Below are 24,609 nucleotides of genomic sequence, written 5' to 3'. Positions count from 1 at the left end.
GCCAGGGAGTTGTGGCTGGTAAACTGAAGAGCATGTGGAATTTGGGCATGAATGGCCACAGGAAATCAGGCTGCTGCTCTGTCCTGGCATTCCTGGTGGCCTGCTTGGTTGTAGGATTTGAAGTCTACCTCTAATGAAGTTTTGCCTGGGTATACCCATGATTTGGTGAGGGTTCTGAATTAGTATTTATGTGCAATTACAAAGGTTGACCTTTTGTTGTGAATCCCTGTTGTGAAGTTTCATGCAAATGACATATTTTTCATATTATGGCATCACTTCCATCCTTCAGTGCTCTTCCAGATTTGGATTTAGAAGCAGGAGCTGGTGTCTGCTTCTCTTCCCTAGAGAATCCAGGCAGTCTGGGAGCTTTCTGAGGTGGTGAGACTTTGGATAGCCTGGTGGATACCCACTGCCTTGTGCATGATGCACACCTGTTGGAGGAAGGGGAATTTGTTGCTTCTCACCTGGAAAGCAGCATCATACTCTTTCAGGGTCACCTGGCAGCTGTTGAGGCCAGTGATTTCTTGCTGTTTTGTTTTTTTTTTTTAATTTTTTTTGTCCTCTGTACATACTGGTTTTAGACCTTTACTGTATTTTTTAAATTTAAAATTTTATAAATTGTGGCATCAGTATTCTCAATGCTCTTGTCATGTTACCATGCCAATTATCTGTATGCTATCATATCTATGATTGCATGTAGTTAGTCAGATGGTTGTTTTGATAACTGCTGATCTGCTAGTTGAAGTTTTTATTTTGAAATTTATTTTATTTTATTTTATTTTGAATTGTTTTGACACAGCAGGAAATGATATCCAGGTCCTAGGGGTGACATCCAACAGTAATGTCAGTCACTTGCATGTGCCAGTCACCTCAGGTACATTGCAAGTATAAATACATGGTGTACAAATAGGTTTATAAATTGCAGATGGTTTTGTAGCATGCTTTGGATGTTTAAAATGTGGCATGAATTGAATCCCTGAACTGAAATTTCTTGGCAGAGTATAGGAATTTTATTAGCCGTAGTTTAGATTGAGAAGTTTAAGTTGCTGTAGAAGTGGGATGCATCTCTAATGAATGTTAACAGTTGATTCCTTACATTGAATAGCACTGGAAGGGCATATTTCTCAGGGTTAATGCTCTCAGGGTTGAAGATACTGTAGAAGTTTTGTGGATGTCTGCTCCATGAGCAGAGACCTGTACCTTCCTAATGAGTACAGGTGCAGTACTCAGGTACCTTCCTAATGAGTACAGGTCAGCCAGTGTGAGAATAGAGCTGTAAATAAAGAAAACAGCCAGGCACAGTAGAAGCAGAACCAGTAATGGAGCATTTACAGAATTGTCAGTTTAAAAGGTAATTCAGGTTTCCATCTAGTGGTGGTATAAAATTCTGTCCAAGCCATATGAGACAGGATGTGCGTAGCCATGTTCCTAGCGTTCCATTGTACTTGTACATGTGGTATGTGTGTGAAACTTAGGGAATCAAAAGCCTTTATTATATATAAATTATATTTGTAATAGCACACAAATTTCAGGGCCTACAGATTTTTTTAAGTTAAAGCTGCAGTGACCAGCAATCTGTTATTTTGTGCATTCAGAGATCCAAATACTCTTTGAATGTAAGTTTATTTTATTTGCTGTGAATTAGTCTGATTCTTCTTTTTCAGTATTCCTTGACAACTGTTTCAAAATGTTTAACTTGACACAGGTTACTGAAAGCTAACGGGTGTCTTAAAAGGTTTTCTCCAAGTTGTATGTGCTCAAGTATGAGTGTTGTTAAATTTCTTGCTTTCTCTTACATGTAGACAAAACAGAAAAAAAGGAAAAGGAACAGATGGGTATTCTGATTCTTTTGCCCTGGTTATTACATTTTGCATTATTTTGCCCTATTACATTACATTTTGCTCTCATGTCATAGCCCTGTTTTTAGTATTTAAAGTATTTTGCAGTAGAAAACCTTACCAGGTTAGGTTTTCAGATGCAAGTTAACAGCGACTGAAAGATGGACCAAGAAGTGTGATGCTGCAAGGACATTTATTGACAAAAGGCACAGATATTTGTGTTGTTTTAGCTGCTGCATAACAATTTCCAATTGTTCTGTCTACATGCGATTTAGTACAGACCAGTCCATAATGTATATTTTTTCTTTTATACAGTTACCACTGCAGGCTGTTCTGTTCTTTGGGAGGGGGACACAGTTTCTGCAGTTCCTTCTTTATGTATCTTTCTCAGTTTCTGCAGATCTTTCTCACACCTTTTTCTCACAGTTCTTGCTGTACAATCTTCAGGAATTCAAGTGTATTCATGTTTTTTAACTCATTCTGCTCTGCAGCACAAGGTATTGAGGTCTGAACATTGCTGCATTTTAAGACAATGTAGTGGGTCAAACAAGCAAACAGAGTATGAATTGCAGTTGCAAAGTTATATGGATTTCTGCTTGTTTGTATTTTATTGACACCTTCCTTCTAGCATTTGTTTGGTACTTGTGTGAATATTGTCAGCATGTAGTGTTTTGTAAGCATGGTAGGTTTTACCGCCTTGTCAGTGCATTTCCACTATCAACACTGTAAACACTGCCAACTTTCTACAAGTGCTGTCAAGTACCATATTTTGTAATTACTGCAATAACGAGTGCTGTAATTGCATGTACTGTATAGATGTGCCTTTCTGTCCTGTGTAGACAGAAAATTGATATTTTCTGTAAGTTAAAATGGCATCTGGAGCACATTGGAATAATTGTTTATAAACGTGGGGCTTTTTTGTTTGTTTTTTTTTTTTTTTGTTTTTTGTTTTTCTTCTTTCATTGTAATGTCAGGTTGCACAGAGTTATGCATAATTTAAAGTTCCAGATTTTTTATGTATAGAGCTATACTTAGGACATACTGATGTGTACCCATTGAAGAATGAAAAGGGTTTTTTACACAGCTTGCTGATACTAAAGTAATTTAATTGTATATTGGCTTTTGCAAGAAGTTGAACCTTAAATTTTGACGTCATAATCTTGGTATTAGTGGCATCTTTATCAGCATTCATGTTGCTTTAGCTGTCTTTTGTAATGCCAAGAGCTTTGGCTGTTTTGAGGCTGAAGCTGACTGTACTTACAACCATATGTCTTTCAAGTGATATCCTGCTTTTTGTGCAGCTCACTCCTGGGAGTCCATTGAGCAGAAAAATTCTGCTAAAATATATTTTATTTCTGTGTCTCAAAGCTGCTAATTTCCAACTGTATTTTTGAAGGATATAATTTAGAAAATATATTTAATCATAGTATCTGATAAAATGCTTGAACTTCTAGCTTTTAAAGGTCATTTCCAGAAGTTGTGTATAGGTATTTCTAATGAATAAGGTAGAAGTCCCACTAGAAGCAGAGTTATTGAGTGTTGGATTTTAGGCTTATTGGTATGTAGGAGGGTTGAGTCCTGTTAATGTGCTGTTTTTTACAGAGATATTAGTGAGAGACAGAGCAGTCTAAGATGAGAGAGAGCGTGATGCACTTTTTTCCTCACTTCAGTAACTAGGTAAATCTGTAAAATACCTTCTAAATTGACCTTGCTCCCGTATTTCAAGACTGGCTAACAACAGACATGATGTAGATGCATCTTCCCTTTCTCTGTGGGAATTACTGAATGATGTAAACTTGACAAACTAGTTTTATGCAACTTTATAGTATTTTTTTCCTTCTTGCTGAACTGTTCTGTTCTGTTATTTAGAGGAAATGAACATTAGGTCACTGCAACATTCTTTTTTACTTTTTTTTTTCCTTCCTGAACCAGAAGAAATGTGGTGGAAGGGTTTAAGTCCCCATAACCAGTGCTTCTTTGGAGAGGTCATGGCTGAAGGTATTGGGTGGAGTTGGAAGTACTGATATTTGTGTGGAATAAGCCAGAGCAAGTGGTTTATTTTTTTGTGGGCCATCAAATACCATTTACTTATAATCAGTTTCTTGCTTCTTACGATTGCATAGTGAAAGCATGTGGTCTTTGCAGTAGAATTTGGATTGAAGGCCTGTATTGAGGTAAGAATTCATATTACATTAGCAATCCTTGAAACTTAATCACCTTCTGACTGAAGTCTGTAATGCCCTTATGTGTATTCTCATGGCTGATTTTTGACCTGTGAAGGAAAAGTATTGTTCATAAGTTTGCAGTTTTTAAAGTGTACACATGATGGCAGCAAATACTTAGCTAGAGAAGCCTTGTTCCTATGCTGGAAAAAAAAAAGGCTGTTGAATTTTTTAATACAAACTAAAATTTGTGCAGATTCAATTATTGTTAAATTATTTATTGAAATATATATTGAGAATTGTTAACTTACTGCTGCAGATTTTGAGAAGGCTTTTCAATTAGAAAACTTTACTGGACTTTCCACCTGGTTTAGTCATAATATTGTCATAATGTGCTTTCTGGTTTGGATTTACAATGGTAAACAATACTCTTGGGCACAGGGTGTGAATCTTGTGGATAATGCTAAGCAGGGCCAGGAGTTGTTCTGATCCTTGTGGGTCCCTTCCAACTTGGCATATTCTGCAATTATAAAATTCAGATCAGCCATGGTAGTCCCCAGGAGAGTATGCCCAGAGCAGATGGAGCCTCAGTATGTCGATACAAAACTCTTTTAAAAAATTTTATGTATTTATTTTTTTCATAATGGATCTATTGAGTTTTAAAATAATTGTATTCTTGGAAGTGTATAGTAATAGTCTAAATGCAAATTTTTTTTTCACCAAATGAAAAGCCTTATTGTTAGTAATGTCACATTTTAGATGCTGTTACAAAATGTGTATTGCAGAACACTGTTTAGAGTAGGAAGTTTTCTTTAAAAATGAAAATATAGTATAAAATATTCCTGCTTTTATTTATGGATGCCAGTGAAACTTTTAAACTGGATCGCTTTCTCGTTTTTCTGCCCCTTTCAAAATGAGTATGGTATATGACAGTCGTCCACCATGATATTTTAAGCCAAAATTTTACAGCTTGCCACAGTTCCAATAGTAAAACCTTGTGGAAGGTGTAGGTCAGCTTTTGGCTGTGGTACAAGCAGGCTGCTCTAAAATTATGGATATTTTGGTTCATGTTCAATTACTTGTTCTGTCTATGTACTTTTTTTGCAGTAGTTCAAACTTGATTTTATGCTTAGAATTAATTTTAAGGTGTTCAACAAATCATGATATTCACTTGTTTTCTGGGCCTCTTAAATTCAGTTTATTGTTCACAGTGAAGTACCCTGGTGAGCTATTTAACATCCATTACAATGAGTCATTTTAAGAATTTATTTAAGACATCCGCGATGTGGAGGGTTTTAATTAAATAGCAAACATGTCTTTTGTTCTTCAGTTCATCTGCTGACTGAGAAGTGAAAAGAAATCTCATTGGTAGCACTAGCAATGTTGTTCTGGTTCATGGGCAATTCAGTAATGGAAAGGAGTTACACTGTTGAGAAAAACATCATCATCCTATCAATCAAGAAGGAAGTGAGGGTTTCTTTGTGAATAATGTGAATTCTGATTTGTCTTTTAAATTTTTTTTATTATTTGTTCTGTTGGTGAATCTGATTTTTGTGGTGTGCTTATCTGCCAGCAGATGCCACTCCTCAGCAGCAGACTAGTTTCCCAGACTTAAACAAATAGAAGAAAATAGTTGTGGTAGAGCCTTGTTTTTAGAAATGATGGCAGTTTGCCTAAGATTGCCTAGGATTGTCTTTGTTTTCCTCAATAAGAACAACCTATGCTATAAACAATTAAATATTTATATTTTACAATGGAGATGTTTAAAGGTTTGTTTCCTGCAGATGCATTAAACCCCAGGGCTGCAAAAATGGTAGTATGTGGGGTAAGATGCCTTTGTTCTTCAAAGTATTTTAGTTGAATAGAGGATGACCCAGAAATCCTATAGGACTCAGGGAGCTTCATTACAGAAGGTGTAAAGGTGTCTCTGTTGGAATTGCTGAAAGGATGTAATGAGAAAGACTTGGAAGCTGAAGTCTCAATGGCTTGCAATAGGCCAAGTCCTTGTAAAACCTTGAAGTATATGGAAAAACAGATGGCCCAGTTTTAAGTGTAAGAAGGAACTAAGAAGCTGTGCAGTGAAAATAGACAAGGAAATCCTGGTAAGAATATTCTGTTTGTCATTTCTAAATTTTGAATATACATTAATTCTCCTGTGATTATGTGTCCCAGGACATGAATAATGACATACTGCTATCTCTAAACTTCAACAGCCATCTTTTTAACAGCTGGTGTTTTGGATATGGGCAAGGCCTGTCTTGGCCTCTGTAGACATCTGCAATAGAAGACTATTTTGGTAATTGGTAAATATGGCCTCAACCCCTTCCATCTGTCTGCCAGTAACAGAAATACTCCTGATTTAGCTAACAAGTTTTTGATTTTTCACACAGAACCACCTGTGTGTGTTGTTTCGTTCTAAAGGGTTTAGTTTTATATTCCTGGTGAGAGAAGATCTGTTATAAATACATACATACACATATTACGCCTCCTCAGCTTCAGAAATAATGCAGACTGGTGGGAAACCTGTCAAGATCTGGGGATGCCATTTGAGCCCTGGAGAATTAACTGTGAAAAAAGCCATCAGTGCCAGTTTTATTGCATTCCTGCATGCTTCCTGGGAAAGTTCTCCTTCAGCTTGTAGTTTGTGTTCTATAGTTTGGGTTTCATCAGCTCTTCCTTGGAAATTGTATATTATGCATTTTTTTTTTTATTCCCATCACTCTCAGGAAAAAGTATTTCTGACTTCATCTGACATTACAACAAACTTTTTTCTCCTAAGGATGTCTTCTGGAGCATTAATTAGTATCAGTGTTCCAGTGTTAACAAACTTAAGTGTTTCATAGACTTATTTTTCTAGATTTTAATTATTTCCAACCTTTTGGAATTTTTTTTTTCTGTATTCATGTATCTATAGCTGTGCAGTCTACATGCATTGTGTATTTCAGGGCTTTGGCACCATCTACTTCATTGAGTATTTAATGGCTTTGAAGCAAAGCATATTGAAATCACAGGGTGATTTCAGTGGGTTCTGAAATTGCAAGTGTGGTGGACAGTGTCCTCAGTGCACAGTAGCTCTGGGTGAAGTTGAAATTCCTTTCAACTCTTTTACTGAAGTATGAAGTAAAGCTGTTCATGTATCAGAGTGTTTGGTCAAGAGAAAAGAGTTGTAATTTTGTAGTTGGAGAATTTAAACATTTCCTGTTTGCATGCAAGCAAACTTTTGTATTAATTCTGCTTGACAACATTCCAAATGTTGTACTCTGCCATGCAGAGCCTTAGGAGCCTTCACAGCGATGGGGTTTTGGAAAGAGTTATCTCAATACAGAAACTACACACCACAGAGGAGATACTAGGAAAAAGTAAGCAGTATATAAAATAAGATTTTGGCTTGGGAATAGGAATACACTTCTTGCAGAGTGTGCTGGGGACTGTTTGGCTACAGCATTGTTGAGCTAAAGGTGGGTCTGCACTGCTGAACTGATGTGCTTAGGCTGCTTTGCAACTGGCAGTGGAACAGCCCATTTCCATGCTGTTAAACTTACGCTCCAGAGCAGGGTGGCCACATCCAAACTGCCTGCTGGGAACAGTCGCTGGTCTGTGCCAGCTCACTGGCTGAACTTGGGAGTTGTTTCACATAAAGATGGTTATCCTGGATTAAAACCTCTGCCAGGGACTGTGGCATCAAGCTCTCAGGGTGGGTGGTTGAGTACTGGTACCTTCTCAAAGCACTCCCTGGCATTGCTATAAGTTGTTGCTGCAGACTGTCAGACTGCTCTGACTCCTCTGCTGTCAAGTGCAGGTGCTGCTTTTGTTCTGAGTTCTCTCTGTCACATATTAGCACATTCTCAACAACTGTTGGATGTATCTACCTTTCTCCAAATCAAGAGCTGTCATATCTGAAATCCGTGTGGAGATTGTGCTGTCTGAGAAACAAGCTCTGAGCTCTCTGGTGCTGTTCTGCTGCTGGTCTGGTGAAACAAGAAGAGGCTCTCTAGGCCATAATGAAATTGCATGTCAAAGCTGGGCACTGTGTCTGCACAGTAGCATTTGTGAATGTTCAGCTCTGGGCAGGTGGAAAGTATTTTTCTGGAAGGAAAAGAAAGTGAAAAAAAACCACCTTTGCTGTCCTTCTAACCAGGATGGATTGCCAGTAATGTGTCTCATTATTTTGCATCCTAGATCTGTAAAATATTATTTGAATACTAACATTTTAAAAGAAATTAGTTTCTGATTCAATTAGGAGAGAGCATTCACTGCTATTTCAGAGGCCTCTGGAGAACATAGTCCAGCTGCTGTTCGTAGTTGTGCTTTGTGTTGATAAGACAAGTAAGCATGCACTTTTTCATTACTCCTTTTTACTGGCCTGCTTCTGAAATATAATGGGCCAGGGTTCTACTTTCTTGGCCACAGAGATGAGACTTTGGGAAGATTGTTTTGTATGGTGCCTCTGAGAGGGTGTTTATGGGTGAAGGAAAAGCTGCTTGAAGAAGCCCTGTTAACTTGTTTGGGTGATGATGGGTATAGAGAAACTGCTGAGTTCCCTGGAAAAACTAGAGCTACTGTCATCTTACGCAATACCTCAAGGGCAAGCAGGCAGAAAAGAAACCTTCAGGAAATGCCAATTTGTGCATTAGAGCATTTCTAATTATTCTTTGTTATCAATGAACCTAAACTGGTGAACTGTTAAGATGTGCTGTTTGTAAATTTTGATCAGATTTTGAGTGCTGTTGCATAGTGTGTACATTGTTTCCAGTGAAAAGGAGTTTTTGTTCTTCTTTTCACTTGCATTTTGTACAAGTAAAGCTTTAGTGACTTCGGTATAGTGAGGAAAATTATAAATACGGTGTGTTTCTTTTCTGAAAAACAGCTGCTTATAAAGTTTTGTGTTGGTTATGAAAGAATAGGGTGGAAACTGCCTTGTCTGTGTGTTAGTAAAAGCTTGTATACTAAAAGAGTTTGAATAAATCAGCTGATTATTGAATACTGTCAATATTCTATTACTGATCTTTTGAGTATGTAAACTTGTCTTAGTGAACTTTGTAGTTAATTTAGTTATTTTGAAACAATTGCCTTGGGGGAAGAAGAGAACTGTTTGATATTGTATATTTTCAGTGCTGAAACACTTGAAAAAAATTTGAAATCTGATAGTCCTCAAAACAAAATGTCAGAATTTAACAATAACCTGAGATTTGTATTTTAAATATTTTTAACTTGGGGGTAGTCGTTAAAATATAACTTGGACTAATCCTGGGTTTTTAATGAATGGAGTAATAAAGCAGAGGTAGCCTGGAAGAACTTGGCTAGAAGGGCCATTTTAAGATCAGTTTGGTTGTGGCCTCATCCAGTCCTTTACACAAACCCTTTTGGATTTTGCTGGTAGAGGATATGTGGACGATGCGTAGAAAAGATTTGACTTAAAGTATACCTTTCAACTGTTAGCTGAGAAGGTTCCCAAAGTTTCTTAGTTCAAGTTTGTTCAAGCAAAACTAACTACAATTCTAAAAGTCCGTTGTAACCTGTTGTATTCACAGCTGGTTGGCACTGCAGTACAAGTGCTGACTCAGCACTCTGAAGGTACATCATCACTGGCACTGTTGATATCCTTTGTGGCACATTTAATCACTTGGTTTCAATCCATGAGTAATGTAACCTGAAAAATTTCAAATCACACTGTTGGGTTTTGCCTAATAATTAGTTAAGTTTATACAGAAAAGTAATTGTGTAAGGTGTGATGTTAGCAGTGTGTTTATGCTTCAACAATATGTTTAGTGTTTTTTAGTTTGTTTTTTTTTGCAGAGACACAAGTCGGCCATATAAATTGCATATGTCATTGCAATGAGGATTAACATGTTAGACAGTGTGGAATGTAACTGTGATGGAGCAACTTTCATGGTAATTAACAAGAGCTTGGAAACCTGTATTATATTGATGTGTATGCTGTCTACATCATTATTAATTTTTATTGTATTGTTTTTGATGGATTGTTTGTGGACTTACTTGCACAAATGCACACTTTAAACGTGTAGTAACAAGTATAAGAATAAAGTGTATGAGTTTGCGCATCTTTTTCTTTTGGAAATCAATGACATGGTATCTAAAATACTTAGTTCCAGTCTTTCATGGCATTAGATTGGTATCTAAGAGTTTCACTTGGATTTATTTAGTGTAGCAGAAAGCATGCAGCAGTGTGCAGTGGATTTAATTGCAGTGTGAATGAGCACTTTGAATTTGTTTTTATTTGGCTTTGTCTTTTCTTTCTTCACCTTCAGATGTTCAGTTCTGTTATGTGAGATGAAATTCTCATGATCCCTTGTACTATTTAGCATATCCCACTTGTGATTAAAGCTTTTGGTACAGTGGTGCACCTATCACTGAGTACTTACCAAGTTTCTTGCCAAAAGTTTCCTTTTCCCTGAGTAATGGAACTTTTTTGGTTTTGCTTGTGATTAGGTAGCTTGTAGGAGCATTGTTGAGGGAAGATAGATTCTGAAAAACATTTCAAATAGGTATGATAATTTTGACAGCAGCTGTAGCAGAACTTTCCTAGGGAAATTCTCTACCTACCTGATGAAATAAAGCATTACCAAGTTAGGTTCTGTACCAGGAAGATGTTTTGCAAAGTTGTTATTTGTAAATTCACTGCTGTAGTGGATATAGCAGAGTTCAGTGAAGATGAGGACATCTGCTTTATTTTCTCATAAATATAGTAGAATACAAATGATCCTGTCATTTTTCCCCAATGCTGTATAGTCCTGTTTCAGTGTTTTCGTCTCTTGAGACATTAAAAATTCATGTTAAAACATTATGCTTTGACACAGAGATGTTATATTTTGTTCCAGTTTTCTAGGGCAGCAGTCACTAGTCCAGGCTAGTCCTTCACTACAGCAGCAGGTGGACTTCAGGCTGACTTTACTGTAGTCCACCTGCCTGTGGGTCAGAGATCCATGGGGAGCTTTCAGTGTCTAGCCCACAGGGACATTTCACAAGCAGCCCAAAAGTGGGTTTGGAAAGAAGTGTTTATTCTGGATTTTCCCTGTCTTCTATGATAGAAATTATACATGTGCTGGGATGGCAGAGGAACCCTTGCAACCCAGTGCCTTCCTGTGCATGGCCAGTGCTCAGAGCTGTGACCTGATGCAATGTGTGCTGTGCTCACCTGCTGCATCTCATGATGCAGGTGAAGGGGAGGGCTTTCCCCTACATCACTAAACAGATGTAGTGGGACTGGTCTAGGCTCCCCTCTCCACCTTAGGATGGTGCCTTCACAAATTACCTTTTTTCAAAGATACACAAAACATTCTGCAGAACAGCAAATCATGCTAATAGTCATCCCTCCTTTAAGACTGAAATAAACCCCTGCTCACAAAGACCTCATGAATTGCCATTCACTGTGATCCATTAGGTTCTGCTCTGCTTGTGGGCCGATGTACACAAGACTTTCTTTTCCATATTTGTATTGGCTAGCATGCAAAATAAATTAAGATGTATAAACAGCTAAAAAATAATTCAAGTTTTTATTGTTCAAATAGCATTGCATTGTTTTAAATGAGTCCAGAGTAATTTTAAAGCCATGCAAATATAAGCTGAGATAATTCCTTAGTGTTGAAAAGTCTTGAAACACAAATGAAACCTCTTGTATTCAGCTTTAGTATTCGCTGACTGGTAGGAGCCGTATTTATTGCATCATCAATGAATGGCAGGCAGAGATTTTTCTAAACTTATTATATAGTCAATTTAAATCTCATCCTGATCATATACAGTAGAAAAAGAACTTGGTTCTTAATTCAGTATAAGCAAACAGTGCAGTGATTTGACATTGATGCTAATGATAAGGAGTATCATTGTATTAGTGTGCCGAGAGCAGCTGAGCAGATGTGGGTGCACCATGCCAAAATGATTAAACAGTACCACTTAGAGGACAGGTAGTTTATCATGGCCGTTTTGGACATAAAAGTAGAATGTGACACTTCCATTAATGCTATCTTTTGCAGGCTGCTTCTGCTCCAAATGTTAATGCTTTCTTTACCTCTAAGTGAAGACTGGTACATGGCTGTGGAAGCACCTGTGAGGGTGCCAGAGCGCAGAGATGAGCTCGCCCAACCAATCTTAATGTAGTGCATCCCCATTTCTGAAGGGTTGCCCCTTCATGGTATTTTCATGGCTCTGGTATTTTCACATGCTTTTTAAAGTATGGAGGTAAATTAACTTCTATGCCAGTTCAACACATATCTGTTTGCCTGGGACTAGACAGCCTGTTTTTGCACAGAGAAAAATGAGGGGTGAGAATTTTTAGGAATATGTAGGCAGTCTGGATTTTTGTGGTGAAATTTTAGAGCTTTGTTAACTGAAAAAAAGTGAAGTACATACAGCTCTAAGCTATTTGACATACTTGATTTCCATCCCTTTATTTTTCTCCTATCCCATTTTCCCTGTCATTTGCTAATTGAAAGCAAGCCCCCTTTAATAGCTGGAAAAACTCTGGCAATAGCAGGAAAAAAAAAAAAAGAAAAAAATTAGAACAAGTATAGGTGAGATGCTTTTGAAGTATTTGTTGTATAGCGATTACAGGAGGACGTGTTGAGGCTTGAGTTTGATATGTATTTGATCTCCTCAAGAACAGTACAGAATATGTGATGGATTTTTTTCAGAAGTACTTTCAGATTAACTGTCTCTACAGTACTTTATTGAATTTCAAAACTTGTTTAGCAGATGACTGAATTTTTCTTTTTCATATTCTGCTTAATCCCTCCAGTCTTCTGTGACAGCGTGGCTGTCACTTGCTGTATTGTGGCAGACGCTATAAAAATCCTTTTAAATGTCAGAGCTGTTGGATAAACCGATAGTGACTTGCAGATGATTACAGAAGTTTTTTGATTTCTCAGATTGGAGGGTTCTTATGTAGTCAATAAAGATTCATGCTCCCTTTTGGCAGCTCTTGACACATTTGCATTCTTCACTTAACTTCTGTGGCTAGTTCTGAAGTAGTTCAGAAGTTATATAAAAATCTGCAAGTTAAAAACCCTTGGTAAGATACATAGATTTGTAGACTTTAGAGTTTTTTACCTTAAGAAACTGGTGAAAGAGTAAGCTCAGGTTTGGAATGGGAACTTTTAGTTTCTCTGAGCATCTTTGTCTGCAGTTACACCAGAGGACTCTCTGGCTATATATGTTAAGGAACTTTATGTTGTAATTATGAGAGCAATAAAACTAAAGAGGAAGGAAATGCTGTGATTTAGTCTATTGCTTGGAGGATATGGAAGACTTTTTGAACAATGTAAGTTATTAATTTCATTTGACAGATGTGTAGGTGTATGTATATACAAAGCATTTGTCTGGTCTAAAACTTGAATGCCATTTAACAAACTTTGTTGCAGTGACAAGAACTTTAAAAATTTGCACTGGGTCTAGCACAGATAGTAATAAGTTAACTTTTTTGTCTTTCATGAAGTTAATTGCAGCAACAAACTTTTTTTCCGTAGAGTGAATTTACAAATATTAACCAGTGTGTTGTTTATTGTCATAAGGAAAATGCTTGTTACATCAATTTGCATTTATTTTCATAGAGATGTCCTACTGCTGCTATTTAAAAGTAAGAAGGACTGAATTGCAACCAAATGATTGTGGCCAAACATACTGATTTATTCTTACAGACCAGGACCTTCAGAAACTCCAGACTAAATGTCATACTTAGATAAATAACACCCTTATAAGAATTCACCTGTGCTTCCCACTGGCAGTATTTTTTTAATTTTTTAAATCCTGAGGCTGCCTGTGTGTAGGCTTTCTTTTATTGATGGTCAGTCTCCTAAGTAATGCTCTGTGAAGAGCACACCTCAAAATGTTTGTGTCTTGTTGAAGAAGCAGGTAGATAAACTTCCATGACTCCTTGTTTGTCGTTTTAAATGCCTCCACAAGCGCTGAGGTGGGGCTTGTCTCTGTCTCCTGTTACTGGAGGGACCATAGTAACACTGGCCAAAGAAATCAGCCTCTGATTCAGTGTTTTCTCATGCCAAATCTGCTTTACTGAATTAGCATCCCACGTATTGTATTGGAACAGATAACTTTGGCTATGTTCATTTAAAACTGGGGAAGTTTCTGTCGGTTTGTCCCTAGGGGTAAATGCGACTTGTACACTAATAACCTTCTTGTATGTTTACTAAATATTGCCAATGACTTTTGACTTAATTCGTTCAAACACGTATTTCTTCTACAGGTCCATTAAAGTAAAAAATTCAGCGTACCCTCAGCAGAAAGGTTATTTGTGGTGTCATGGAAATCAGTACAAGATGCCTATTCGTGGATTAATTTTTCATTTATACTTTAGGTTTTCTTTGTTGTTGTATTTGTTTAAGGTTTTGTTTCTATTGGGCATGTAGAAATGTATGCAATGGAAAAATAAAAAAAAACAAATCTCTTTTGGATATATATGTACACTTTAAATGCATCATTAGGTATAAATTGAGTAGAAGAACATGTATGGAAGTCTTTGAAATGTTATCATCTGGGATATATAATCTTTTGCATGTTCTTAGTATCTAGCGGTCTGGCAACTAATGTGGTTGTCTTGGAAACAGGCTGTATTTTCCTTTTGTGAATATCTAGATGGAAATCATCATCTTCCTTGAAAATCTAGAAGTAATACTTCTGAAAGAAATAACTGCAGATTTAAGATGCTTGTCCTCTGTTTAAAGAAGTCTGTAAGTGATGTTTGCATTGTGAGCTTTAATTATAGTTGTGTGCTTATGTTGCTAAAACAGTCTTTAGTGGGTTTTTTTAGGTAAAATTCCTGTACTTAGTGTTGATATTTGTCTGGGAATTATCTGCAGTGAAACACTGCCAAGATTTCCTAGCTTAATGTTTAAATAGAATATTACAGTGTAACTGATGCTTTAGAAGTGAAATTCCTAAAACCAAACTGATACTATGACTTCCAGTCTTTTCCCTTGCCTTGTTTTAAATTAACAACATGCAATAAATCCTTGGGTATTCTGAGATTATAGCATAATATTTGCCAGATAAAACATTGCTTTTTTATTAGCCAGAGAGCTGCCATGCATGACATAAAATGTCAAAGTAAAATGGAAACTGAGTCAAGAAATAACCGTATTTCAAATTGCTGGGTTTTTATTGGGATTTGTATGAGAAGATGAAATAATGTTCTTGAAATTTAATTTTTCTGGTCCGTAGCTTATTTGTCCATATTTGTCAGCAGTCTGATAGTTTGGTTTAGCAACAGTGTATTTTCATCCTGCTTTTTACAGATTAAGGTCTGGACTGAATAATTGTCTACATTTTGTTCTTAAATTTTTGAGTTTAATAAGTTTTCTAGTGGAGGTGTTAATATATTTATCTTCCAAGTAATTTTGTCTCAAATAACAATTTAAAAGGCTTTTAAATGTGGGTATGTACATGAGAGAATATTTTTTTAAGTCTCTCACTGTTTTTATCAGTGAAACTCACACTTTGAATGATACAACCTCTCCAAGGATAGAGAACCGTGGCAAGATCTTGTTTAGCCATTGGAACCCAATTGCACCACCATTTCTTTTGTTCTACCTTCCATCTCTTCCTCCTGCTTCATTTCTTGTGCTGCACCCACATTTCAGATTGATCTCTCTTTCCAGAACTTAATTGGCCATTTTATTTTTGCTTAAATGTCCAAGTATGTTCCAAATTTTTTCACTTCCTTATTCCTTAGAATAAGATCAGGCTTTCTGTGTAAGGCTTAAGATGAAGCTTATTGACCTAAGTGGAGAGAAACTTAAAGACTTAGACTATGGTTGTTACCAGATGATGCAAAAAGCTTTTAGTGACCTGTATTTTGGCCCCAGTGTACAATAGTGGTGTAAGTATTCTGCACTCAGAAAGAAATAAATAATCACAGTTTGTTTTTCCACAAATGACAGTAATCACTCTAATTGTACTCTAATGGTGCTGTGTTCCATTTTGGATGCAATAGCATTTATATATGTTTACCTTGATGGCCAGGCCATAAATTTCCCACTTTCACCTCAAATTAGGATCTCATAAATCTTACATAAAAAAGGATATTAAAATAACATGTTATTTAAGCTACAAACGAAGCTGAGTTAGTCCTTGAGCTTTTTTCACATTCCTCTAAATAAATATAATTTCTTTCAGTTTAACAATATTAGTTAACTGTGTTCAGAAAAAGCAGTCCTTTTTATACCTTCCTGATCAAATAATAATTCTTCATGCTGATCACTAAGTATTACATAATTATATTCCCTGGCTCCATTTCAGCTGAACAATTTTTCATTCTTTGCTCCCAAATTGCAAACAAGCAAGCAACTGAAAAAAACCCAAAACCCCAAACCCCTTATGGTAACAATTCTATATTCTATATTGTGCATCATTGTGTTAATGTGATCAGTTCCCTGAAATTGGTTGATAGTCACATACTAATATCCTTCTTGAATATCCTGGGAAAACCTGATATTGTTAAAGTTCTCATGGCTTTTCTTTTCAGATTAACTGTTAGTAAACTTCAATGTTTTCTTGTTCCTATTCTTTATGATGCATATATTTTGTCCTGGAGAAATCTGTTTTACCTCTGTGCATTGTAATTGGAAATGTTGACATGCTCTTTCATCCCCAGAAATGAAATTATGTGTAATTCAAATTTAGTTCTAAAGATAAAGAGGAAGTACAGTTTTTTTCTCTCATGTGTTTCACTTTAGGATGTTGCCACATCTGATATCAGCAGCATTAGAAAAAGATAAAATAAACTCCAGGGGAGGGATTTTAGAGTCATTCAAGGAGAAATGGTATTTTTGTTGCCTTATGTAATTAAAAAAGTACAAAACAAAATAACTAATGGACATTTTTCTTTTACCATAAGCAAGGAAATTGATTAAGATAGCTGTTACCTACAGCCAGAGACACAGAGGCATGTAGTAGCTTTCTCAGTGAAGAGACCCAAATCTCTGGAGGACAGTGTATCCAGTCATCACATCATGTTTAAGACAGAAGTTTCTCTCTCCAATGGCCAGCACAAAGACAAGCTACATCTCTAGCTTCATTTAGCATGTGATATTTAGGTGTAGGCAGTCCCATTGCAAGTGCGTGACTTGGCTTGAAATGATCTCTGCAAATCTTTCCATCTAATAATGGACTGAAATACAAAATAGCTTATCCAAGCTGTACTTCACACAACTTGTTTTAGAGCTTCTCATGAATTACCATAGCTATTTCTTTCTTGTATATGCTTGGTATGTTGTTACTCATATGGTGTCTGCTGAGGTGATTCAAATGCTGCACGAGAAATTTGCTTTTTCACCTTCTTGCAAGACTTGCAGTGGAGCTGGACATCTTTATTCCCTAGAGGTCCTCTGCTGTGCTAGGTACCTCAGAGTGAAAGTCTTAATTCTTCATTCTGTTGCCCTTTTCCCAGCAATTACTGTTAATTATTCACATAAGAAGCTCTTCTAATGCTGCCATAGGTCATTACTTGGTATCATTCAAATACCATTTGATAGGTATTTTCAAAAGCAGGGGGAGGGCTTACGCAGAACTCTTTGTAGTATATTGGTTTTTCTTTTTTTTACATGTTAATGGTGTGACCTTTACAAAACCAAAACGGATTTGAAATTTAAAATTTGAAATTGATAAAAGATTGCTCCTGTTAGAGCATGTGGGACTTTACAGAGGTGTTTATTCACATCAGTTAATTAAGTTGGCAGTAATTGTATTTTATACAATTTTAAAAATGTTTAGGGCTATTTTTAATAGTCTTATCTGGTGAAATATAGGTTGTTATGGGTTTTTGTGTATGTGAATGCATGAAAATGTTCACTGAAGTGGTGTATTGAGCTGAGCTTAAATGAGGTAGAATTTTCATGGGTTTATTGCTGCATTTCTAACTATACTTACGACTTCAGGTAAAATTTATGAAGATACTCTGGAATTTCATGAGGTGTAGTGCCCATTTAAAAAGCACTTCTGTAATATTGTATGTTTTTCTGATTCTCAGTTTAACATCAAAACAGTTTTGCAGTAAAAAAATACAGTAAATAATTTGCAGAATTCTATCTGAATTAATATGAAATAATTAATTCAGCATATCTGTGTACAATAATAAGAACAGGGTGCTCCTTGCTGTGCTGTTCATTCACAGCTGTTTCTTCATGCTGCCACCTTGGCAGCATGTATTTGATTTTGTTCTGAATAACAGCAGAAACAGTTGAGATGCTGCAATTTGAAATTAACTTCCAGGGAGCGATGACAGTGGCCTGTCAGGCCGTGCTAATTTTTTTTATGTCACCCTGAAATAAATGAATTTTAAATAAACAGATAGCATTTTTCTAGTGCCTGACCGTGCTTTGTTTAATGCATCTCAGAGTAGCATTTTCTGATCTGGCCACAGTAATGTTTTTTATCAGTGCTGTCATTAATTTGGCTACAGGTAGAGATAGTCTTTTTGGAATGAATGAATACTTCAGCTTTATACTTGAACTGCTTAAAGAAGATAAAAATTTTAGACCTTTTTAAAAGAGAAAATCTGAATAGAAAGTGAATTGTATAGGTAGTTACTGTGAACAGACATATCTTACTGAGATTTTTTGGAGCAATTGTCTAAAGTGCAGCATTGTACATGTTTAGGAAGATGCTAGAGAAAATAAAAATTATGATAATAAAAATTATGATTGTTGTTCTTTCCAGTGAAAATGGGCTCTTAACCCATTTAATTTTATGATTAAATAATAAATGTCTATCAGCAATTGTTTAGCATATGAGATAAATGTGTGTCAGTGTGGACTGTATCTGGTAGGACTGTATATATCTGGCAGTCAGGAAGTGAGGCTTTTGGTTGTGTAATTTTTGCTTTTATTTTTCTATTTAATCATTTCTCAACTTGGAAAACAAGAAGGCTGATGCTCTTTCTGTAATGTGTGGTATTTTAAACCTCAAATGTCACCCATCCCCTTGCCCTTTTAATGAATTTGTGCATTCTGTGAATGCCTATGAGTCAGAGAGCAGAGGAGAACTCTGTATTTGCTTCACTTAGTGAATTTAAACAAAAACCCCTAAGGTTATTGGCTATAGCAAACACTCACTTTCTGGTTTTTGGTATAAATCATTTAGAGGTGCAAGCATTATGAGTTAAAACTCATAAGGGTTTTAAGAGAGCCTGATGCTTGGGTTCAGCATGCATGCTGTAGATGCCAGTGATCTGAGGTAGAAGCATGACCTCCTCTTTCAGGTGAGGGATCTGCCTGCACACTGGTGATACGGGGTGTGTGCAACCACAGAGACACCCAGCTTAAATATGCACAGCTTAAAATAATTATTGTGCTAAACTCAGTAATAATAATTTATAAAAAATTCTTAAAACTACTGAATTTTCTGCCAAATATGTTTAGCTTATAGTTTCTTCATCCAACCCTACCTCCCAGTCCCAGTAACACATTTTAAAAGTTTATTACTAATTGCACCCAGTTTGTTAAAAGAAAAGCAGAAGATGAGGCTTTTCAGCCTTTCCTTTCCTTCTTCTTTAATTCTGTTATGTCCCTGTTTAAAAATATCCAGTTTCCCCTAAATGTTAAAAATACCACTTTCCTAGTAATTCAGCTCTTAAGCTTCTTCTGTATAGTCTACAACTTCTCTAAAGTAAAAGCTAAAATATCCAAAAAAACCAATAAAAAAATGCAGTGATGTGTCCAGTCTGCACGTTGGACTGTTACCTTGGGCCTCCTTTAGGGTGAGGAGGTTGTCTGTGATGTGGATGGACAGCAGGGTGGGATTTAATACGAAATAAATCTTTTGAATGTAAACGGTCAGGAGAGGTGGTTGTAACTTGAGCTTGATTCTGATCCTCTGTGTTTCTGGTGGCAGTCACATACAAGGGGGAAAGGCTTTTGCCATTCAGGTGGTGATTTGGGTTTTGCTTGCTTTTTTCATGTAAAAGCCCAGAAAGTTTACAGCTGGTGCAGGCAAAGGATCATTGTAGTAAGAGCTACTTCCAAAGAAACAATCAACCAACCTAAAAATCCACCAGGGAGGAGTGCTCCTGTGTCCCTGTGCTATCCTTGTGTATGCTGAGGCTGGCTCTGTGAGGGTGCAGGATTACTTGTGTTCCATTTTGTCTCCTGTCTCTGTTTTTGTGTGAGCACAGTGCGATCCATAATTGAAATAAGATGCCCTTGAAAAATCTGCTAAGGATTTGTGTCATGATTGACGACAAATGAGTTTTGTTATATTTGGAAGATGTAGTTAAATATAACATAGAACTAAAGGCAGAAGTGAAGTAATTTTCCTTGTTTGAGGAAGCTAAGCAAGAATTTGTTTCAGTTCTGCTGGTAAGGAAGATGACACTAGAAAATAGTTAAATTCTGTATTTATTAAGTTCTAATGAAAACTAGACCATACATGAATATACTGCTTCTTATTACCTGAGAGGGACTGTGATTATTGTATTTTATGATGGAAGTTATATTATTGAAAGAACAAATGTTAGATTCTCCCACTTTTATTTTTCATTATGTTTTTAAACCTGTTACAAAACGTTGGAGTTCACCACATTAAATTCATTTGCTGCTAGGAAAATGGCACATTGTCACTAAAGGACACAAAATGATTCACACGAATGTCTCTCAGTGTTAGAACAGGAAAAAAGGCCACTTTGTTCTCTGACTCCAGTATTTATAGATTCTTGACAGTGACCAGGGATTGGATAATTAAGTTACCACCTTCCCAATCACACTGGTCATGCAAAACGTCCATCAAAAGACATTTCTTAGAAGGAATCTGATAAACAACTTATATTAATAGAACTTTCATGGGAAACTAACTAAAACTATGAAAACATTATCAGGAGGCTTTAATTTTCAGGGTGACAGCACATTTTTTATATAGGAGCTGAATCTTAAATTACTATGTACCATCAAATCATGTAGTACCTTTCCACAAATCACTGATCACATAATAATAGTATTAGTTTCTGAGGGAACACTAATGTATTAAACAGTTAATGCAGACTTTGTTTTTTCTTCATCTGGTAAGACAAGCAGAAGAAGTGAGATACACCATATAGTTCATCTTGCTTTCAGCACTTTCATAAAGGCTGAAACATACTTTCTTTGATGCACCACTGGCTTTTGGTAAAATGAGGTGAGAAAGCTCCATTTTCTGTCAGGAGCCAACCAGATCCTAGCATGATTCCACTGTCCAGTTTTGAATTTCTGTTCACATTGCAGATGGATGTGAAACTTCAACCATTGAGGCTTTCTGGCATGTACAAAACATTTGTTCAGCTAGAAAATGAGTGGGGGGAAAGAGCCAGCAGTGATGTCCAGATGGGAGCCCACTGGAGTGCTGTGAAGCAGAACACCTGGTGTAAGGAGTAGGGGATGTCCATGACCCTGTGTCTGGGTGCAGGGCACCTGTGAGAGTGGGCATTGCAGCTTTGTTGAGGACCACCACTTCCGAGATCTGGATTCTATAACGCTGATGTGCTGTGAGATGAAATGCTGTGATGTTAGATGAAAAAAAAATAAAAAAATTGCAGACTATTTGCCAGTAATTAATTTGATATTTTTTGAAAACAGTTAACAGTTTGTAAAATTGTAACTGTTTCTTAACTGGACTTATTTCTGGGTACCAGAGCTCATGCCTGCAGCAGTAGCTGCAGGCTGCTCCCAGATGGTTGTTATTAGCAGTGGGAGGGACCTTTTTCCAGCTGTGGAACCTGCACTGATAGGACACTGCATGAAGGGGTTCTTGGGGTTTGTATGTTCAGTCAGATCTCTTGATAAGATGGAAAGACTTTTGCATTGCTTACTTTCAGTATTGTTTCTGAATTATATGCTGTGAATGTTGTTCAGTATAATTAAAGTGGTGTGGGGTTTGTTTGTGTGGGTTTTTTGGTTGTTGATTTGCTTTTGGGGTTTTTTTTTATGTGGCTTTGTTAGTTTTTGTTTTTTGTTTTTGTTCTTTCTCTAGACCAGAGTCACTACTGAATGAATTGTTCTGTTCAGAAATGCAAAGATAGAATAAAATAGAATGAGCTAGAATGGTTGATGTGTAACTGTCAGTGTGTTACTGGTCTGCTGGGTAGCTTCAGAGATCACATTTGTTCAGCTGCCTTGATAAGAAATTCTGTAAATTGCAAAGTTGAAGAATTAACCAATAAATTTTTTATCTTATCATTACCATGTGATTGTTCAATCACTGGGAAAAAACCTATTTAGTTTCTTTTAAACCCTACACCAGCTCTACCATGAGGTAATACCACTGAGGTATAAGTTTACCATGGGAATTAAATGTGGTGTCACTGTTTCTGAATGCCTATTTAATTTAAAAGCAGGAGAGGTGATGTTGGGAAGAACCTTAAAGAACCAGTTTGATTCAGAGTCCGTACGAATAAAATTTATTTTTGTTTGCCTCAGTTTTAGCTATCTGTTTTCTTTAAATATACATGAATTAAGCTTTGCAACAGGGCTGGTAAGACCCTGCTGATTTCAGTGAGGCTTGACATAGTCCACTAACAATGTAATGTATTTATGTTAGTGTCATTTTGAAGTTTATCATGAGCTCATGAATATCTTTCTTCTCGCCCACTTCTCTGGAATTATTAGACATACAGCTGAAGCAGTGGCTTTAGTTACTTTTGTGGTAATTGGATTAACAATTCAGTACACAATGCCGACGTTTCTTTTAGCTGAAAATTGGGAATAATGCTTTTCTGGATGGTTACAGAGTGTTTACATAGTGTTTACAAAGTGTTTACAAAGTGTATCCTATTGATATCCTGCTATATAGGAAAGATTGTTTTAATACATATGTTAGATCTATAATTAAATTTTGTTTTGTTTTCAGTAGTAGTATATGATAGGGCATTAATCTATACATATATGAATTTTAAACTAGCTGCATAAAATTGACTGTAGATACTAGAAATGCTTTAATAACTTTTCTTTCTTATCAAAAGTGTAAGGTTTTTTAGTCATTTCTTGTCGATTAATAGACTGTAGGAGATTGTGTTAAAGTACGTTGTTACAATAAAATGCTATTAAAAAAAGTTGACCTGAATCTTGCTTTTGTCAGTTTTGTGATCTTTATATTTCTTTCTCATTAGAACTATGCAGCACTGATCCAGCAACAAATTAATGAGGACAAACAAAACTTGAGAGAAAAGGCTGTATATGGAATCCAGCTGACAGAAGAAAAACTTAATGACTTCCGTGATGAACAGATTGGGCAGCTGAAGGAACTGATGGATGAGGCTACCAAACCTAGTAAAAACACCATTTCTAAAGACTCAGAATACAAAACTTAAAAGATTGAAAAAATTATTTTAATGCATATGGAAGTGTTTTGAAACTGCTTTTTCCAGTTGTACATGAATGTGGTTTCTGTAAGATAATGGATGCTGCTGATGCTATAACTTGTCTGAAATGGATGCGTTTGGCTTTTTGTGCAAGAATAAATGGAAAAATTTAATAATCACAACACTTTTATGTTAATTGCATTGTTTTTTTTCTCCTTTTTTTCCTTCTAATGGATGTTGAAGACAAAGAATTTGGGAAAAGTAAATTGACATTTTTAAAATACGGAGTTGTTAGTCTTAGTGTTTCTTGTTTTGTAATCTTGGCACCTGTAGAGCAAAACATCTTTCTGTTTGTCTGTCATCCTCTTCCTTAATGGAAAATTTGCTATTAGCATTTATTTTCCATGGAGGTCAGAGAACCAGCCAGCAGAGAGCTTGCTGCACTCCCTTGGAGAACTCATCTGTAATCCACGGACCCTGTTGTTCTGGAGAGCAAAATTTCTCCCCCAGAGACCTTTGCAACCCTATGTTAATCCCTGGTTCACCATTGGTTCTTCCCTTTACTCTCCACCCCCGTGCCTGCATCCCATTGGTTACTGGTTTCTCCCTGTCTCTCACCTTCCCTATATCTAGCCCGGTTTTTCCCCAGTTGAGAGAGCTTCTGTGCTGGCTCCCTCCACAGAGGGCCCTGCTCTAATAAAGGCTGATTTCTCTGTGGAATTGCTAGTCAGAGCTCCAGTCCTTTCTTCCCTGCGTTGCCTGGGAGAAGCTGCTGCTGAGCTGGACATCGCTCGCCGGGCCAGGAGAGGGATGTGCCTGTTGCTCTGGGAGCCGTCCTTCTCAGGACGCTTCTTCAGTAAGGTCACGGCACTCCTGCCATCCCGGCCACTGCGGCAATTTTCTGGTGAGGATTCAGTAGACAAAGGAAAGGTACTAGAGTGGGTTTGTTTTCATGGAAAGAAATGGGCAGTATTAGAAAAGCATACTGCCGGTGAAATTAGAAGTTTGCTTTCTTCTTGAGCTAATTGTGAAAAGTACTTTAAAATAAAAGATGTAGCTCATAATTAAATTAACCTTGAATCACTCTTATGCAGAAAATTCTGCATTTTTTTCAAAGCTAAGTTCAGATTATTGTTAGTATGTAAAATTTTTAAAAACCTTTCATGAGTGGGTTGTGCTGTAGTTTGAATTGTTTGAATTAAAAGGTTCTTTAAAAACTTGGGATCCTATATTGTGAAATATTTTGTACAGATCAAGATTCGTAAGTGATCACAGAAATTCTGTTGATAATACTGTGTGATGAACATTATTAATTTATTTC

General features: G+C 36.6%; 1 protein-coding gene across 1 annotated transcript in view; it reads left to right on the top strand.

The window, feature by feature from the left end:
• Positions 1-23,472, top strand: part of SDHAF3 (succinate dehydrogenase complex assembly factor 3) — a 29,147-nt gene extending 5,675 nt beyond the window's left edge. Inside the window, exon 2 of the mRNA XM_005518819.3 lies at positions 23,097-23,472. Coding sequence (XP_005518876.2) covers positions 23,097-23,297 — 201 coding nt within the window. The 3' untranslated portion in view covers positions 23,298-23,472. The remainder of the gene's footprint in view (positions 1-23,096) is intronic.
• Positions 23,473-24,609: the final 1,137 nt, after the last annotated feature.

This window comes from Pseudopodoces humilis, chromosome 1, assembly GCF_049639895.1.
Source record: "Pseudopodoces humilis isolate 2021_Gansu_Grassland_sample_001 chromosome 1, ASM4963989v1, whole genome shotgun sequence".
In the NCBI taxonomy this organism is placed as follows: Eukaryota; Metazoa; Chordata; class Aves; order Passeriformes; family Paridae; genus Pseudopodoces; species Pseudopodoces humilis.
Note: the sequence above shows the minus strand (reverse complement) of the source record. Positions and strands in the feature narration are given on the sequence as shown.